The 17,970-nt window shown below is 41.5% G+C and overlaps 1 protein-coding gene across 1 annotated transcript; it reads right to left on the bottom strand.

The window, feature by feature from the left end:
- Nucleotides 1-6,121: 6,121 nt before the first annotated feature.
- Nucleotides 6,122-14,534, bottom strand: LOC110368271 (B-cell receptor CD22). The gene is made up of 3 exons (XM_036136682.1): nt 14,325-14,534; nt 6,932-7,198; nt 6,122-6,207 (listed from the first exon to the last, which is right to left on the bottom strand). Exons 1-3 carry the CDS (start codon nt 14,494-14,496, stop codon nt 6,122-6,124), a joined length of 525 nt encoding a protein of 174 aa, XP_035992575.1. The 5' UTR covers nt 14,497-14,534.
- Nucleotides 14,535-17,970: the final 3,436 nt, after the last annotated feature.

Raw genomic sequence — 17,970 nt, 5'->3', positions numbered from 1 at the left:
TAGCAACTAGTCACTTAGGTAGTACAGTGACTGAGTTAGTAACGTGTTGATGTAACAGTGACTGAAAGCAGCTCATCAATATGTCTCTCTCTGATTCCCCGGCAGAGTCAAATCACCACTAACATGAAAATCGCAGCGTTTCGGGAGATAACACTTAGTCATGACAAAAGATTTCCTTCCTGTTTCTATTGAACAGCATTAAATCTGTAAATGTGTGACTCAATCTTTCAGCTAACAATATTTATCAGAAATAAGAGACGAGATCTGAAACAACCAAGTCCGCACACATGGACCAGAACCCAGCGGGTAAAGAACACCAACCTGCAGGCCAGAGATCCTTCAGCTCCGTTGTTTGTTGGTTGTAGACTGAGTTCAGTTACTTCCTCTTTACACCCTTAGTGTTCCTGATAAGCTAACTTTATTACTCAACGCCAGTGAGGAGGAAAAGCACGAGGAACGGCTACATTATAAACTACATTTTCTCAAAAAAGCTGTAAATGTATTAACTGCTTATATTATCAGAATCAGCTTTATTTGCCAGGTATGTCTACAAATACAAGGAATTTGACTGGATTGTACAATGCTAACAATGTTCTTTCTTATAATATAATACAATAACGCAGTATTAAATCAGTCAGCAGTATAGAAAACATATCTGAATACACTCCAAACAAGCAGACAGATTGAGACAAGGGTACAATGAGCAAAGATGCAGGAGGAAATATTATTTCCATTGTTGTTATGTACAAAGCAAAAGCCCCCCCCACCGACCACATGATGACAAGATTTTTCTGATGGATTAACCTTACAAACACAAACACACTCTCACAAACACCTACAGGTGGATCCAGGTACTACAGATTCACTTCTATACAGAAAACCCCTGTTATTATCTTTAGCTGTCACTTTATACATGTCATATTAAATAATACTGTATATTTTTTTGGTATCAAAGTATTAGTTGTTTTTACCTGTGATACTTTTTCTGTTTTGTTGCTCTTTCTGAGCAATTCTGAGTGCTAAACTGGCAGACAGGACATGTCAGGGTAAACAGTGGGTTTCTCTTCCCTTCAATAAAAATCATTTTCTGGTTTGATTCCCACCTGCTGCCTATCTGTGTTCATTTGGCTGGGTTTGGTCTAAAATGTTGCTCCCTGCTTGGTAAAATGTGAAAGAAAATGGTAAAACAGTGCCGCCTGGTGGAGTTTTGATAAACTTAAAGAGACATGGAACCAAATCATGAATTTATCTCGACGTAAATCACAGCAGATCAAAATGAAAATCAGTTTTGATGTTTGAAAGATACTATTTACACAAAAAGAAGACATAAATGCAAAAATGAGAACAGCTCAGTCCCTGAGATTGTTGACGGTGCTGTATAACACAGATGGATCCTCCACGGGTTCTTCAGTTCTGGTTCTGGAAGAAATGGAGGGAAAACAGGAGATTCATTTGAGTTACCTTGGACAGAAAACTTTCTCACCAGTTTGAATGATAGAATGAACTAGACTGCAGAATTTTAAACCAGAATGAAATCTGAAAGTTTGTGTTGGACTTTGAATCTGTGTAATTGGACTGAACTGACCATATATTTGTGTTCATCACCCAGATCTGATTCTATGGAGACATTTGTTCAATTCAATTTCAATTCAATTCAATTTTATTTATATAGCGCCAAATCATGAAACATGTCATCTCAAGGCACTTTACAAAGTCAAGTTCAATCATATTATACAGATTGGGTCAGATTATACAGATTGGTCAAAAATGTCCTATATAAGGAAACCAGTTGATTGCATCAAAGTCCCGACAAGCAGCATTCACTCCTGGGGAACCGTAGAGCCACAGGAAGAGTCATCTGCATTGTACATGGCTTTGCTGCAATCCCTCATACTGAGCAAGCATGAAGCGACAGTGGGAAGAAAAACCACCCATTAACGGGAAGGAAAAACCTCCGGCAGAACCGGGCTCAGTATGAACGGTCATCTGCCTCGACCGACTGGGGTTACAGAAGACAGAACAGAGACACAACAAGACAGACAAACAAGCACAGAAGCACACATTGATCTAGTAATCTGTTCTACATTAGATGGTAGTAGCGGGTAAGCCGTCTTCTCTGGATGATGTCACAGTTAACAGAACGCCAGACCAGGTGTACCTACTATGAAGAGAAAAGAGAGAGAGCAGAAAGTTAAAGCAGAAATGACAACACATAATGCATAATTGAAGAACAGTAGAACTCAATAGAGTGAGAAAATTAGATCCTGATATACTCCAGTAGCCTAAGCCTATAGCAGTAAAACTATAAAGGTAGCTGAGAGTAACATGAGTCACTAGTTATAATTTTTGTCAAAAATAAAAGTTTTAAGCCTAGTCTTAAAAGTAGACAGGGTGTCTGCCTCACGGACCAAAACTGGGAGTTGGTTCCACAGGAGAGGAGCCTGATAGCTAAAGGATCTGCCTCCCATTCTACTTTTAGAGACTCTAGGAACCACCAGCAGACCTGCGGTCTGAGAGTGAAGTGCTCTGTTAGGAACATACGGGGTAATCAGAGCTCTGATATATGATGGAGCTTGATTATTAAGGGCTTTATACGTTAGAAGAAGAATTTTAAATTCTATTCTTGATTTAACAGGAAGCCAATGAAGGGAAGCTAAAACAGGAGAAATATGATCCCTCTGGTTGATTTTCATCAGAACTCTTGCTGCAGTTGTGAATCGATGCTCAATGAATGATTGAAATAAGAACCTACAGCTAAATCCTATTAATGATGGCAGTCTATCATCAGATCAGTGTGGTTGGGTGATGGTGACGTACTCAGCAACTGTGGATTCTCCTGTCAGTCTCTGGGTCTGAGCTGCTCTGATGTTGGACTGGAGACCATCTGACTGGAAGTTGATGAACTGCAGACTGGCATACAGAAGGTCCTGGTCCTCCTCTGGATCCTCCTGAACACGGAGATGTTGGGCAAAGTTAGTGAGGTGATGGTGTTCTCTGAGAAATATCAGTCTAATTATAGACCCATTTCTATGCTGCCATTTGTTTCAAAAATTTTAGAGAAGATTTTTTTCTGACAATTATAATGTTTGGCTGAACGAGAGAATAAAGAGTTAACCGTTGAACCAAGCAAACTGCAGAGGGGACAAAAACACCCAGAGGAGTAGCAGCAGGTGGAGGAGGCTGAGAGGCAGTTTACTGATATGGGAAGACTTTACCTTCTCCCCTGCTGCTGGAGAAGATCCGGGAACATTTCATGGATCCTGGCTGGTATATGTACCTCAGGCTGCATCATAATGCCTCTTCCCCACTGCTTGCCATGACGTCCCCAAAAGGATCCTCTCCTGCCGGCAACAACCTGTAATTCCAGTTCCTGTCCCTGAAACCCAGGCTATGTCCATTGCCTCTCTGCCGGCTGCTGCTCTGACTCTGCACTGGGGACGCCAACGTCGAAGTGGTCAGTGAGGGATGTTCCTCAGTCATAGGCTCAATCCCAATACCCTTATAGAGTAATGACTCTAACCAAAGAGGAAGTGCATCAGCGGTCACCATGGTCAGAGCTGTTTATATAGTGCAGTCAGTAAAGAAGGAGGAAGGAAAAATAGCCTGTATGCTTCCTCCTGTGGTTAGTTTTGCCTCAGGTCTCCAGGCCTCCTATGTCCGAGTGGTGTGAAGCCATAGTGACTTCAGAATAATAATTCTTATAACAACATCCCGCTTTGAGCCACCAGAGGGCACCTGTGTCCAATTTAAACCATCAACTCCATCCATCTCTTCATGCTTGGCCAGCCACCTCATTGCCATCTACATGTCTACTTGACAGATATGCAAAAAATGTATTAGATATTATTTGAGGATTATTTCAAGTTAAATGGAAACAGAAACGGAAAGGTAAAATAGAAAGTAAGGAAGAGAAAAAGATGAGGCAAAGTGTTAAAAAGGGGAAAAGGTGACAGAAATAGAGGAGAGTAAAAAGAGGGTACAAGGGTATACACCTGCAGAAAGAGATTAAAAGAACAAAACAAACAAAACAAACAGCCAACACATTGATAACGTCTCTGAAAAATATGTAGTATTATTAAATACAAGATGTATAAAGTGACAGCAAAATGTAAATATAGGGTTTTCTATATAGAAGTGAATGTTTAGACACCTGGATCCAAGCACCTGTGGGTGTTTGTGAGAGTGCACTTTTATGTCTAAGCTTTCTTCCCAGAAAAACTGCCCAATACATCAGAATTTAGAGGTGTCTGGTTATGGGTTTGATGTAGATGCATGTTCTTCTTGTCGTTTATGCTCTATAGGTCTTCCCATATTCAGGTATTAGTTTTGACATTTGGGTTTTGCCTTAAGGATCACTTCTTCATGTTTTAGTTTTGTTAGATGCTTACTAGCTACTGCATCGTCTTCCTTTTTGCGTTCTAGTTGTTTCTTGCATTATTATGTCTTTGTATATTCAGCTCCATTCATGTTTGTTTCAGTTTGTCACATTCTGCCATAGCCCAAACCAATTCAGCGTATTCAGTTCACCTGGTGGAACTGCTAGATTATGCTGTTTGCTTTGCCAAGTCTGTTTTGTCCATACCATACGAAGCCAAGCCATTCATGCTGATTTTTGTTTCACTGCTGTCATCGGCACATTTTTGCCTTTTGTTTTTCATTAAATTCAATTTTCCTTGCTGCTGCTGTCTGCAGCTGGGTCCATCTTTAGAACCAATTCTGACAGAATAACCCAGCCACATCAGGACCCAACAACAGGATATTTTTTTATTCTTGACCTGAGGAGGAGAGCACTATGTCTGTAGCAGCAACAGATGCAGCCATTGATAATCTGCATGGATTGTTTGGCAGCAGCAGCCAAGCAGTTGAGTTTTGTGCTAGATTTGGCTTCTCTCCATCCTCCTTTAGGATTTAGGGAGATGTTGGAGGAGCTACAGGAGAGCTACAAGGCTGCGTTGGCAGAGTTCAACCATGGCCCACCTTCATCCCATCTACTTCTAAAGGGTTTAGTTGACGCCGGCATGGTTGTGAGGAGCCAAAGACTCACTCCCAGTGCGCCAAGGCGACCAGAACCCCAGATGCTCGAAAGGGCCCCAAGAGCAAAAGGAGCCCAAGAAAGACCTCCCACATCCCAGGGGAGAGCAGAAAAGAGATCCAGGAAATTCCTCTACACTCTTGGTTTCATTCTCCTCCTCCTCATCCTCCCCTCCATGTTCACCTGAAGAACGATCTTCAGTCTTGGACACTTTTGGAATATCTCTCATCAGCAATATCATCATTATCATCGACACTACAATCGCAACATGGACTGACTCGCTTCAGTGATCTGCAGAGACCCCGACTCACCAGAGGTTTGCAGAGACCCCTTCTGACCTGGGAACGTCTTTGGTCCTGCCTCGACCGAGAGTGTCAGTGGTCCTGCCTCGTTGGGGAACATCAGTGGCCCAGGATCAACTGAGAACGTCAACGGTCCATCAGTGACCCAACATTGTCCGGGAACGTCAGTGGTCCAGCATGGCCCAAGAACTTCGGTGGTCCAGCACCCTCTAAGAATGTTGGTGACTTTGCATCGCCGGAGACCATTGGTGGTTCTCCATGGCAGGAGAACATGCTCCTGATCCTGTCTCTGAGGTTCCTGTCTCCAACAGTCTGGTGGACATGTATTCTGCCTGGCCTCCAGAGCTCCGCCATAAGTTCTAGCAGACCTGCCTCCACCAGTCCAACAATGTCGCGGCTGCTCTCCTGAACTCTCGGCCTCTTCAGTCCTCTGTCTTCATCCGTCATCTACTGTGTTCTGGTCATCTTGTTGTGTTTGTGGTTTCCTGCGAGCTGTGTTTTCTATTTAATTCCTTCACCATCCAACACGGGACTCTTTGTCTGCACCACGGTTCATCTCCCAATTCCCAAAACCTGACAAAACCAGATGTTGTATTTTCATATCACAGGAATCTGAGGATCCTCACCTGCTCCATGTTTGCTTCTCTGAGTTCACGTCCAACCGTTTCCTTGGAGCGCCTCTTTTTTCTGCTAAGACGAATTAATGAAGAGCAGAGGACTGAACATATTCTTTCTCACTAAAATCTAACATGAATGTGTTTAATGATCATTGCTGAATTGAAGCAGCTCACCGGATCCATAGACAGACAGAGAGGAAGATGAGTGGCAGGAGAACAGCAGCGGTTCCTGCAGCAGCTGCAGATCTTCTTGGTCCTGAACAATAAAACACTCTGTAGACTGACGCTGACAGCATGGATGGACTCGTTAGACCAATCAGCAATCAAACAGAGAGCCAAATTTATCCACAAGTTACTTCAGTTAGTGTTAAATAAAGCAACATGGAGGTGTAGGGACTATTTTCACTGGCTTTAGGCATGCTTCATCCATAATCACCAAACATGAAATGCTAGGCACCTGCAGGTTGTCGCATCACTGTGGCTCAGGCTGTGGTCCCTGCCTCGTTCCTTGAATAGACACTAAGGGCCAGGGGATGGTGTGGGGGGTGCTTGGTATACACTAGAAGTGGAGTGCCACATGCATGAAGCAGTACCTCTATTGTATCTCAGTCATACACACAGCAGCTTTAACATAAACCAAAGATTACTCAACAGTAAGAAGAGCAGAGCCACAGGTTTTAGAAGACCAGGTGTATCTATGGCCCAATATGCTGAAGCCTCAACATGTTGATGAGCTTTAGAGGTGGAAATGGATTTGCATTCTCTGGTAATGCCTGAGCAGAAATAAGTAATAATCCCTGGGAGGTGCCGTCTCTGACTACATATTGGATTTCTGATTCTGTTAACAGAAGACCTATTGCAGTGTTTGATTATAGGTATTTAATTTGGTCATTTTAGATGTTGTGAATTTTGTAAGAAGAAGAAGTAATAGACCAATACTTTACTAAAAACACATTACAGTTATGTCATTAAAAGATCACCTTTGAGTCTGACCACAGTCAGAAGAACCATGGAGCTCTGACTTCCTCTGTTGTTCTGAGCTTCACAGGAATAATTTCCACTGTGTTCAGGTCTGACGTCAGTGATGGTGAAGTTCTGTCCTGAAGCCGTTGGAGACTCCTCATCCTGCTTGTACCAGGTGTAGTTAGCTGCTGGATTAGCATCACTGCTGCAGGTCAGAGTCACTGAACTGCCCTCCACTATCTCACCAGAGGCACTCACTGACACAGAGAGACACTGAGGAGCATCTGGAGAACATTTATATTGTCAGTATTAAATATATACCTATGGATTTGTGAAATATTATGTCCTCAGTATAAAATACTGTATGTACAAACTCTGTCAAATGTATAAAACCACAAAGCCCATATTCCTTCATATTCTTTATTAGACAAAGATTTCTGAGAAATATGTATATATATATATATATATATATATATATATATATATATATATATATATATATATATATATATATACAGGAGAATGACATGATAACCTTTAGTGCAATAGGGGACCAAAAAATAGCAGTGAGTTGCCAAACCAGAAAGATCATGAGATTTTCTATAAAGTACTTAATTTATGCATTATAGTTAATCAGACACGTATGTTTCATTTCCACCTTTTCCTTTATGTCCAAAAAGCAGCAAAGTCGTTCTCTAAGCTGCAGTCATTTACTGCAGTTTTGGTCATAGTTTGAGTTCCTGCCTTAGTTTAGTTTCTGTTTTTGGGTTCTTTTCTATTTTAGCTTGAGTCATGTTTCAGTCTTGGTTCCATCTTAGGTTGGGCCTTGTCATTTATTGTATGTTCTAGATTGGTTCTTGAACTGTTTTTTAGTTTAACCTGTTTTCGCATGTCAGTAGTTCAGTTCCACCTCCAGCCACTTCCCTGATCAGCTCCTCCTAGTCTAATTAGTTTCATTCCATTCACCTGCTCACTCCCCTACTTATACCTGCCTCTGTTCCTTGCACTCTGCCCGATCATTGTGTTTTTTCCTGCCTGGGGTAAGTCTGATCCAGTTTTGCCTGTCTGCCTGTACCCAACCTGATTCTGTTAGTTTTTACCTGGAATATTTGACCTGGTCTGCTCTTTTTGTTATTAGACCAGCATGACTCTTGACCAGTTTATTTAGGATGTTGGCTGTGGACTGTTTAAGTTTTTAGGACACTGCCTCCTTGCTTTTTGGCTTGGTGCCCTCTTTTGGTTTTTTGCTCTGTTAATAAATCACCTTTTTATTTCAACGTTGCTTGTCTGGCTGAATTCAGGGTCCTCTGTTTCTGACTCATGACAGTTTTACTTTGTCAGAGGTGTCACAGCAGAAGGCACTGAAAGCAAGATAATTGTAAACCAGTAAGAAAAGCAAACGTTTGGTGCAGATGAACTATACAGCTGCATAACAGAAGCTTTTTCTTAAAGATGTTTTCCTCACTACGTGTAGAGGTAACGACAGCCTCTTTCCCACAGCCTTTCTGTCGTAAATCCTCTTTCCCTTTATTCATCATAAGTGAAGCTGGAGCTATCCAAGATTCAAGAAGACTTAGACTTAGACAACTTTATTTGTCATTTTGTATGCACAGACACAAGCAGTGTGTGCAGAACGAAATTTTGTTTGCATACAGCTTGAAAAATCACAGTGAGTTGCAGCAAATTGCAGTAAATTTCAGGATAAGGTGCAGTGGTGATTTATGTAAACAATGCAGGGGAAATAGACAGTGTGCGATTTCACAGTGTACAGGTGAGTATTATTAAAATCGTGTAGTCTACGAATGTGGTGCAGAGTCCATTTTGTGGCCTTCAGCAGTTCAACAGTCTGAGGCAGGTGGGCTCTCCTCATCCTCCGCAGGAAGTGCAGTCGTTTCTGTGCCCTCTTTTGATTCGCTCGGGTGATGATGGTCTTGGTGGTGCTGATGTCCTCAATGCATTTGTTGATGTAGGCTGACACAGTCATGGCGTACTCATCAACGTTGATCTTGTCCTCATAGGTTGCTGCATCTTTAAACATGTCCCAGTCAGAGCAATCAAAACAGTCCTGGAGCGCCTCCATTGCTCCTTCAGTCCACACCCTCACCTGCTTCACTGTAGGTTTAGCTCTGATCAGCAGGGGCCTGTATGCAGGAATTAGCATAACAAAGATATGGTCTGAGGAGCCTAGGTGGGGGCGGGGGGCTGCCCTGAATGCGCCTTTAATGTTTGTATAACCTGTAGCTAGAGTGTTCTTTCCCCGAGTTGCAAAATCCACATGTTGGTAGAAATGAGGGAGAACAGTTTTCATATTTGCCTGGTTAAAATCCCCAGCAATGACACTCATGGCCTCTTTCTTATTAGCGCTCAGAGGTACATACACTGCTGTTACAATAACCACAGTGAACTCTCTAGGCAGATAAAAAGGTCTGCAGCTAATAATCAGGGTCTCAATGTCCGGAGAGCAAAAACTTTTGATTATTTTAGCATTTTTACACCAGTTTTTATTGGTATAAACGCAGAGTCCACCCCCACGGGCTTTACAGCAAAGTTCTTTGTTTCTATTGGCGCGGAAGCTGGTTAATCCGTCCAGGCTAATGGTTTGGTCTGGAATTCTTGAGTTGAGCCATGTAGCGGTCAGGATCAGAGCGCAGCATTCTCTTAACTCTCTTTTTACAGAAAGTTCGAGTTGTAAATGGTCTATCTTGTTCTCCAGTGAGCGGAAGTTGGATAGCCAGATGGACGTAGCAGCGATCTGAATGGGTTAGCCTTTAGCTTGGCTGCCGCACCTCCACGGCACCCGCGTTACTTCGGCCGGCTACACCGCCTTGTCTTTGCTCTCCACCGGCATGATCTGCACCTCGTCACTGCCGCTTCACAGGCCTCCGCGGCTGTGCTCCACAAAATGCCGCAGTCATGTAAACAGTCGAGCGTAGCGTTAGTTAAAAGTCCAAAACCACCACATGACCGTAACTCAAACAGGCGCTCCCGGTCAAGTACTAATCGGTTCGGCAGATGAGAGATTTCTAGCGAGTTTGGTGGCATTTTTTGTGAAAAATGTCGTGAGTTGGTTGGAGCTGTACGCAGCTGCTGCCTCAAGGGGCGCCGCCGGAATCTTACAGTCTGATGGCATATCAGAAGAAGAAGCTTTATTGTTTTAATATATCGCCAGAATGAAAATTGTGGTGAAGCAGATGGCAGTGCAGAGTGCAGATAATTATTCAAAACACAGACAAAACAAGACACAATCTTTCCATTTTTTTGACAAAGTTGATTGCACTGCCCAACACTCCTGATGGGCTTAAGTATGCAAATAGTCCTAAGCAGCTAATGGACTTATTTTCAAGTAAAAAAAACAGCAGTCTAAAATACTGTGCAATACATTTTGTTGCAGAATTGCAGGCATAAATCAGTTACCAGTTAAATCAACTGGCAACTGGACTTTCGCTCAGTTCTTCTGAACACATTTGAACACCTGTCCAGGAGTCTTTGTCAGTTCTGGTTCTCGCTCTAAACAACCTGCAGGTGGAGCGCTGCTGTTTTAAGGACATGGAGGCCCATCCTCCTAGGAGCATTCTTAGTCAGATGCAGATCAATGACCCACCATCACTGGTGGTTAGAAGCTGCTGCTTGGTATGAGAGGAGGACTTGGTCACCTGAACCATGTTGAGATGCTGACATAATCTCTCTGGAGCTGTAAACTCTGGGAAGCTGAAGCTCCATCCTCCCCCTCTGTTCGGTGATAGTTTTTCTCTTTGGACCAATTCTAACATCTGTTCTCCCTGGGAAGAGCTAACTGAGGAAGGTTTAAATAGGGGGGGGGGGTGATGTCAAAGCGACGACATCACCCCCCCCCCTTAAGGCCGGCTTCCAGACGACCAAAAGAAACGACACATCAAAAAAAAAAACCCGACCCACCCAGGGTGGGCGGAGGGAGGCAGTGGACGGTGGGAACCAAAAAAAAAATTCAAAAAATAGAAGAAACCAAAACACAAGTGTCAACCGTTGTTTTACCTCTAGCCTCACTATCTGTGCATATATACTCCTAGAAACTCCCCAACTAATTATGTGTTGTTTAAAAGGTCTTCTGATTGCCTCCAGTCGAAAAGCTCTCCTAGCTCCTGGCTGAAGATCTCAGGTTCCATGACAGACGGCTGCCAGGCTTCCTCCTGGGCTCTGCTACACTAACACCAGTCTGCCCTCCAATGAACCTCTCACCATAATACAAGCTCCATACGGATTCACCTACCAGGACTCTGCTTGGTTCAGCAATCATCACCGTTTCAGTAGAAACTCAGAACCATCAACTAACATGGAACTTACAGTCATCTGCTCGGTGCTCTCCCTTTCTCTGCATGCTTTAGAGACTCATTCTCCTCCTGAACCAGTGAGCGTTTACACAGGAATGATTATTGCTCTGCTCAAATTACAAATCATTTATTTTACTGCCGTCTCCTGAGGTTTTCTGCATTTGGGTCAAGAAGCTCCCTCAAACTTTGATACTGGCTGTAGATCTGGGAACTATCTGGGATTCTAACTTCCTCTGTGATCTGCTCAGTGACCTACAGCAGAAGGACGGGATGTTAAACAGGAAGACATGAAGGAATCTGATGAGCTTTACTCACATTTTACATCAAGATGTTGGTATTTAGACCACGTCCAGCCCAGCTGGTTTGTAGCCATACAGATAAACCGTCCAGAGTCAGAGGATTGGATGGAGCTGAAGACCAGCTGTGAGTTGTTACTGGGGGAATTGGTAATGTCGTCCTTGTACCAGGTGTAGTTAGCTGCTGGGTTAGCATCACTGCTGCAGGTCAGAGTCACTGAGCTGCCCTCCACTATCTCACCAGAGGGACTCACTGACACAGAGGGAAGCTGAGGAGCATCTGCAGGAGAAAACAGGAGTAATTTATTTAGCTAATTATTATAAACGTTCCACTTTTAGTTTTTTACAGTACATGTCACATATGTCAAGATGGTGCTGCGCGGACAGCTGCCAGTCATCTCGGCTGCGTCTTTTATTTCTCTATTTTCTCTTCTTTATAGTGTTTTTTGGAGTATTTTAATATTAGTGAATGCCCCAGTTATGTGAATTTCTCCAATGTGAGATCAATAAAGCCTATCTTAACTACCCATAACAAGCAAGAAAAGGATAATTTCCTGAGTTATATATCAATATGTAATGATTTTACTCAGGGCTCTCAAACGATACATTTTTTTTAATCGCGATTAATCAAATAATGTCAGTAGTTAACTCAAGATTAATCACAAATTATAGCGTTTTATTTCTGAAAGTCTAATAGCCTATTTGGGCATTTTAATATGCAGTACTGTAATAAAATGACACTAATAAAAAGCATGCTTGTACAAAAAATATTTATATTTTTTACTTTTTAAGCACTTTTCAGAATTGGAATTAAAAACATCCTGGTGCCATAAAATGTTAAACTCTGGCCAAAAATGGCTAAATCGCTAATCATAACGCCCTGACGTAAATAAATACCTGTTTTCACATCAAAATATTTTTTCACCTCTTAAAGAAAGATAGACATGGTATTACGCATATACATATAAAATATTTTTTTTTTACATTTTAATAAAGCCACAAGTTTTATTATTAATTTTTTCACTCTCTCACACACATATAATCCTGAGCTTTCACATCAACAACAATAATTTCTTTGTAAAGTTTTGCATGCTCTTTAGATCCACATTCATACACAGTTTGTTTTAATGCCTGGAAAAATGTTTTAAATTTCCAGGTCATTCCAGAGTCTTACACAATGCTTCCATCTGGGCCAGGAGCTTAATACCTTTGAAAGAGAACTTTTTAGCACAGCTTCATGTGATGACTCTGTAACTCCTGGTACTTCATTTGGCAACGTGATTCAGCCTTAGTTTGTCAAATACAGAGAAAACCATTTAATAAGCATTAAAGTCCAGTTTATGTGTTGGGTGTGACTGGCTGCGTTCCTTGGCAACGCAAGGCCTCAGTCAATCGTTCCCCCAAATGTTTGTTTGTTTATGTGATGGACAGTTGTACTGGAACTGGTTTTTCGATTGCAATGCAAATTGTAATTGACAATAAAATTTGATTGATTGATTGATTGGGTTTCTGCAATGTTATCAGTATGTAAAAACTCATCTTCAGAACCAACCTCTGTTCAAAATGGTGATCTGCACCGCCTAATCTACTTTCAGCAGTTCTCACCGGTTATTGCACCGTAAACTGCAGAAATACGGCAGAGTTGCTCCTACTGCCTTTACTCCCTCGGCTCCTATGGCGGAGGGATATTTCAGCTGGTTATACTCAAAGTGTCTAGTGAAGGCAGGTCTCCTGCTTATTGGCACTTATTTTAGAGCCCAAATAAGCAATTTCACTATCAGGAACAAGCCCAAGGAAACCGCAATCCGCGACTCATGAAATTTACAACTACTTTAGAAAAAAGAAGCCCAAAATTGTATGAAACAGTGAGCGCGGGTCTGTTTTGCTACAGCCTCTAAAATTCTTGGAACTACGGAGAGCGCTGTGGGGAAAAAAACATTAGGGAACGTTGTGTGTGTTTTGACGCGCGATTAACAACGACAAAAAAAATGTGTCAGTGTTATTGTCTAACAAAGTTAATACATAAATAATGCATTAAAACTGACACCCCTAATTTTGCTGCATGATATCCTCTAACAACCTTTTTTTTCCCAGGGCCAGACTTGTCCAATCAAATATTTTAGACACTTTTTTTTGCTGCCAACAGCTAAATCAAAACTTGATGTTGTCACTGTCAGTGTCACTGAACTTCAAGAAAATGAGTTTCACATGATCCTACTATCTAAACATCATTTTTAAAAGATCATCAAGTTGGATTTCTAACCAAATATACTGAGAAAGGAAATGTTTTTTCAGAGATGCTTCTTCTGTCTGAAAACCTGAATCACCTCAACGTCCAGAAATATTTTCCCACCTGTTCATACAGTAAATACTGTAAAAGTGTTTATTATCTAGTCAAAAACCAATCTGCTGTACCCACTGATATCAATCATCAATACAAGTTATCGGGCGTCCAGTATCCTAAAGGCTGACAGAGATGTGCTGGAAGACACCTGAAGAACTCACAGACCGCTGGAGATGGAAACTCCTGGAATCCTTTCAGAGCACAGGAATATCTGTCTGCAGGCAAAACTGAGACTGAAAGAGAAGAAGATGTTTCTCTGATAATTTCCCGTTCATTCCTGATCCAGATGTAGGACTGATGACCAGCCTGACAGCTGCTTTCACATCTCAGCTCTGCTCTGCGGTAACTGTCTGTGTACTCTGAGGTGATAACCTGCACCTGGAGAGCTGAAAGCAAAAGTCTATAATGCAGCAGCATGCATGAGAAAATCCCCATGAAAACGCATGTTTCAGTAAAATGTTACCTGTAACAGACAGAGTGACTCCAGGTGAACCAGTATGACTTCCTCCATGGTTGGTACTGAAGGTGAACTTGTACTGAGACGAGTCGCTCTCTCTCAGGTCTGTGATTCTCAGAGTGCAGACAGTCGGGTAACAGAGGTACTGAACACGACCTTTGTAGTCTGGGTCTGACATCAGGTCCACAGGAGAACCTACACCACCTTCACTGGACCACAGGGTTTGTAGAACTTTAGTCTTATTAAGTAATATTCTGGTTGGATATGTGTAGTTGCAGCTGATGTCCACAGTGGATCCTTTCACAGCACAGATCTGGGTCTGATAATAAGTCACTCCCCAGTAGCCCTGACCCTGAACCCCTGGAATACAGAACATCAGAGAACATTATCAGAAAGTTCAGTTTAAGATAATGAGTCAACAAGACCATGTGGATCATCCTGCAAACAGAATGAGGAAAAGTTTCCCAGTCCTTTTTAGATAATCTAACAGGTCTGATGCATGCACTCAAAACCTGGTCTTCATAGTGTCAGTTTAATGGGATGCTTTGGCTGATCCTGGTAAGGTATAGCAAACAGCATCTTTTCTTTTCTTTTCAGAAATAATGTATTAAAACATCTAATTTCAAATTATCTACATTACTACCTTGACTATAGTTACTTTATGTCACTGGAGATGACAAATACAAAAGCAAATAAAAATTTAACAAAGAAATAACCAAAATACAACAAAACAAACAGAGGAAAATGTCTCCCAAGGAGTACAATTATGTATGTCTCATTAATATAAAGATTATTAGCTTATGTCATATTTTGATTTCTTTCTGGTCCTTTTGACCAAGTGACTTCACTGTTAGTAATGATTTTAAATATACACATTACAAATCTCACTTGGTCTAAGGTAAAACTTTAAAGCAAACAGATTTACACTTTATCCATCATGGTTATTCACCAGTACAAAGCAATGATTTTCTCTTTAAGTTTCCAAGCTTCTAGTGTTTTTTTCAATGATTATAGTCCCCCCCCCCCCCCCACCCTGTAATTCAGCACATCGGGAACACTGTCTAAAACAAAGCCAAGATCAATAACTGAGCTATACAGAAAAAAATTAAATAAACATTTAAATTCTTCAGATCTGAAGCGTCAATCATTTCGCTAAAGCCGGATAATCCGCCCTAGAACATAGTTTGACCCTCATGCTTAACAGACCACAACTCTATAAATAAAAACACAAAACCTGATTGTTATTACCCTGTACTTCAATGATTCTGGAATAAAAATCCTAACTACAAAAAGGGAACTTTTAAGCAGTAATCCTTTCATTGTGTTTATAACCTAAGGGTGTACTTATTATATGAGCATGCTATATTTAGTTGATCTGATCTGAAATATTTGTGTCCTTCAATATTTATTAAGTGTTCCCTTTTACCCCTCCTGTGGACGTCATCTGATATTCTTTCAGTGCTCCAGTCCCTGACAAGGCCAGAAGTGCTGGCCTAGTGATTAGAGCAGCGTGCTTGCAGTCTGAGAAGGTTGTAAGTACCCAGTTCGATCCCCACTGCCTGCACTCTGGGTCCCTGAGCAAGACCTTTAACCCCAGATTGCTCCCCAGGCGCCGCACATGGCAGCCCACTGCTCCCCCAGGGGATGGGTTAAAAGCAGAGAACACATTTAGTTGCTTTGTACTTGTGACAGTGCAATGACAATAGAGTTGAATTCTATTCTAACACACTGACCCGGCTGAACAATCACTTTTAGATGTTTACCTTATGGTTAGATTTGTTTTATCATATCTTTTTGTCTCTTTTCAGGTTAACCCGTCCCTCTGAGATTCACCTCAGCTTAGCATAACTAGAAAACTGTCACGATTTGGGTTTTGTCTTGTTTTATGTTATCAGATTTATTAGTTAAGTTTCTGCTTTTGGGTTCTTTCTTGTTTGGCTTTGATTTAGATGTTTTGTTCTGTTTAGGTTACCTGTTTTCCATCTGTCACTTTATCAGCTCTGTTTGGTCTCCCCTCAGCAATCTGTCAGCTCCCTGGCCCTGATTAGTTCCACCTGCCTTCTTGTAATTAGTTTCACTCCGTTTCACCTGTGCACTTCACTATATAGTTCTGCCTCGGCCTTCAGTTCTCCGCCAGATCATTTACGAGCCCATGGTGAGTTTTGTTCCAGTGTTCTTTTTTGACCTGTCGATGCAAACCCGATTGCCTCCTGATTCTGTTTTGTCCTGCCCTGTCTGTCTGATTGACTGTTTTGCCAACCCGAATCTGCCTAAGGAATATCAAAGCTTGCTTTATCCCTGTCTGTACTTCTGCCTGTTTTTGGACTGCTATTCATGTACCGGTTTTTGGACTGCCATTTTGACCATTGAGCCTGCCTGTCCCTGTCTTGCCAGTCTGAGAGCAGTAAAACCTCTTTAACACCTACATTCTGCTTGTTGGCCTGAATACTGAATCCACCTGTTCAGTTTCGTTCGTAACAGAAAACATCAAATGATTATGTAACAGATGATGTGTTTAATGTGGCCTTTTGATATCTTGAAGCTCCTCAAAATTCCTATTTTAGCTGCATTAAAATTCTGCCAAAAGTCTCTCTTAGAAAAGCACATCATATCCAATTCAATTTCATACAGTTTTTATCAAAGACAAAGTAAAAATGGTAAATGGCTTGTACTTGTATTGCGCTCTAACTAGTCTGGCGACCTCCAAAGCGCTTCACACTACAGTTTTAGTCATCCACCCATTCACGGTGGTGAGCTATGTTAGTAGCCTCAGCTGCCCTGGGGCAGACTGACAGAGGCGCCCCAGTATATATATACACTCAATGTGTGTGTATATATTATATATATATATATATATATATATATATATATATATATATATATATATATATATATATATATATATATATATATATATATATATGGTCTGATGCCTTCACGGAGTAGATGCAGGTTTGGAGAGACTAAGTCACAAAAACTTGGACGTGTAGACCTGTATCTCTCTGTCTTAGAAAAATAACATTATAATATAAACAATATCTTTTAATCTTACTTGTGAAAAGTTAGCCCTCGAGCCCTGATGTCAATAGTCCGTCGATTTAAACAAAAATACGCCGCCCAGTGCTGAGGTATCATTAGTGTGTTCAGCTTGAATCAGCAGGTTAGGGTAGCAGGTCGACTGCCCCAAGATGGCGGCCGTAATTCCTACGCCGCGATAGTCAGTGCGGGGTCTACTCTTATATTATGTCTATAGTTTTATCCTTTTTACTTTGCACCTCCGCTGTTGTGTGTCTGTTTTACGTCCGGTTCACTGAAGTAGGAAAACTTTTTCTTTTAATCTTTTAAAATGTCTCTCACTAATGTCAAGTCCATGTCTGTAGCCAAGTACGGATTTAATGCCTTTATATGTCAGGCCAGTACTAAAATAGAAATCAATAAACTTCTCCCATGGATGACGTGTTTGCGCCTCCATTGTTTTGTGTCTGTTTACAACTTCTTTTTCTATTTAATGGCGGTTGGCAAACAACTATGTAGTGACTAACCAGTAATGAGTGTGGATCAGGTCATTTGTTTTACTTCCGGTTCGCTGACGTAGGAAAACCTTTTGCGAGATCTCGCAATAGTTATTGCGAGATCTCGCAATAGTTTTTTT

Source organism: Fundulus heteroclitus, chromosome 5 (assembly GCF_011125445.2).
Source record: "Fundulus heteroclitus isolate FHET01 chromosome 5, MU-UCD_Fhet_4.1, whole genome shotgun sequence".
In the NCBI taxonomy this organism is placed as follows: domain Eukaryota; kingdom Metazoa; phylum Chordata; class Actinopteri; order Cyprinodontiformes; family Fundulidae; genus Fundulus; species Fundulus heteroclitus.
Note: the sequence above shows the minus strand (reverse complement) of the source record. Positions and strands in the feature narration are given on the sequence as shown.